Source organism: Sciurus vulgaris (assembly GCF_902686455.1).
Source record: "Sciurus vulgaris genome assembly, chromosome: 8".
In the NCBI taxonomy this organism is placed as follows: domain Eukaryota; kingdom Metazoa; phylum Chordata; class Mammalia; order Rodentia; family Sciuridae; genus Sciurus; species Sciurus vulgaris.
The window spans coordinates 147,214,103-147,216,513 of record NC_136468.1 but is presented as its reverse complement, the minus strand read 5'-3'; the positions used below and the strand labels follow the sequence as shown (position 1 = coordinate 147,216,513).

General features: G+C 51.7%; 1 protein-coding gene across 1 annotated transcript; it reads left to right on the top strand.

The window, feature by feature from the left end:
• Window positions 1-2,073, top strand: HCAR2 (hydroxycarboxylic acid receptor 2). Its single transcript, XM_079150831.1, has one exon. It carries the CDS (start codon window positions 117-119, stop codon window positions 1,197-1,199), a length of 1,083 nt encoding a protein of 360 aa, XP_079006957.1. The 5' UTR covers window positions 1-116; the 3' UTR covers window positions 1,200-2,073.
• Window positions 2,074-2,411: the final 338 nt, after the last annotated feature.

Here is a 2,411-nt window from a genome sequence, read left to right as displayed (position 1 = left end):
CTATTTCAACACCCGACATGACATAAAGGCGAATGCTGAACCACGTTCACCACACACACGCTTCTTCCCTGAGCGTTCGCTAGGTGAGGCGCCCTGAAGCGAAGGACGATCCACCCATGAGCCGGCAGCACCCGCAGAACCATTTTCTGGTGATAGACAACAAGAATTGCTGTGTGTTCCGAGACGACTTCATTGCCAATGTGCTGCCTCCAGTGTTGGGGCTGGAGTTTGTATTCGGGCTCCTGGGCAATGGCCTCGCTCTGTGGATATTCTGCTTCCACCTTAAGTCCTGGAAATCCAGCCGGATTTTCCTGTTCAACTTGGCTGTGGCTGACTTTCTCCTCATCATTTGCCTGCCGTTCCTGACGGACAACTATGTGAGGAAGTGGGACTGGAAGTTTGGGGACATCCCTTGCCGGCTGATGCTCTTCATGTTGGCCATGAACCGCCAGGGCAGCATCATCTTCCTCACGGTGGTGGCCGTGGACAGGTATTTCCGGGTGGTCCATCCCCACCACGCTCTGAACAAGATCTCCAATCGGACGGCAGCCATCATCTCCTGCCTCTTGTGGGGTGTCACCATTGGCCTGACAGTCCACCTCCTGTACAGACGCATGCTGACCCAGAACGGCCCTGCCAATCTGTGCAGCAGTTTCAGCATCTGCAAAACCTTCAGGTGGCACGATGCCATGTTTCTCCTGGAGTTCTTCTTGCCCCTGGGCATCATTTTGTTTTGCTCAGCCAGAATCATCTGGAGCCTGCGGCAGAGGCAGATGGACAGACATGCCAAGATCAAGAGAGCCATCAATTTCATCCTCGTGGTGGCCGTGGTCTTCATCATCTGCTTCCTGCCCAGCGTGGCAGTGCGGATCCGCATCTTCTGGCTCCTGTACACGGCGGGCACGCAGAACTGTGACGTCTACCGCTCGGTGGACCTGGCCTTCTTCATCACCCTCAGCTTCACCTACATGAACAGCATGCTGGACCCGCTGGTGTACTACTTCTCCAGCCCATCCTTTCCCAATTTTTTCTCCATGCTGATCAACCGCTGCCTCCGGAGGAAGACATCGGGCGAGCCAGATAATAACCGGAGCACCAGCGTGGAGCTCACGGGGGACACGAGTACTACCAGAAATGTCCCAGATGCATTAATGGCTGACTCCAGAGAGCCACGGAGCCCCTCTTATCTGGCTCGTTAAATAACCACGCCATGAAGGGAGGTTGGCACCAAGATCTCTGGAGAAACATTTTGGATGTTGCACAGAGAAACCTCACTAGACCTGGCCTGCGGTGTCGGGAGCTTCCAGATTCAGAGGATCAGATTTAGAGAAAGGCATGGCAGAGCCGGGGGTTCAGTTGCAAGGTGTGATCACATAAGCCTCGGAAACAGAGAGTAAAGCGGCGAGGCACCTGAAACTTCTGCTTCATCGCGACACTCTGGGCCCGAAGGTGGGCTGACTGTCCACTCAGTTGCACAGGGATGGAGCCAGGGAGCTGCCCATCGGTACCTGTGACTCTGCCTCTTTCCTTCCCCTGACTGAGACTCGAGGGGTCCTCAATTCCTAGAGCACTATCTAGCCTCTTGGTGAACCGCAGAGAGATAAGGAAAGTCAAGAGATTGGAGGGGAGTTCTGTAGCTCCTGGAGGGAACCCAGGCATTGCTAAGCAAGCCCGCAGGTCACCCGAGATCAAGGGGACCCGTGTACCTTTCAGCCATGCTTTAGCAGATGGGCTAGGTGAAGAGATCCATGCTTTGGTTAATGTCTGAGTTTCCAGAGGTAGTCAGAAAGGGATTATCCCAGGAGGGACTGAGCTGAACAGTGTTCTGAACCAATAGGAAATGGCATTTGTGCCATAACCAGCAACGAGTCCCTTCCTCCCTCCTTGACACTGTTTTGAAGATCGAACAGTTAAAAGGCTTCAGGGAGGAGAGCTGCTTCCCACCTGTTTGCTTCTGTCATTAAAAGGGAAATATGCTGCTTCCCAGTGGTTGGAGGGGAAGATTTCACATTTGTCTGTGTTTCTGTACTTATAATAAATCTACCATTTCAATAAATTTTGATAGGAGACACAGTCTGGTGTTGCATGTCTGGGTTATGGTTCACCGAAATTGGCTTCTTACTTAAGCAGAGACCTTTATGGGTTGTTAACTATGTCCTGGTAGAAAAATATCATAGGCTGGAAAGTAAGAAAGGAACACGGGTGCTGGATTAGAAGACAGCTGAGTAAGAACACATGCCTTGGCTAGGAAAGGGCTGGGAGGAAATACAAACAAATTAATCCGGAAGGGCGGTAGAGGTGAGACTGCAGGAGCACCTTACATTTTATTTCGAGTTTGGCGAGTACTGTAACTAGAATTTGTGAATTTAAAAAGGAATCAGACGAGATGGGATTTTTCTGCAAGAGGGGCA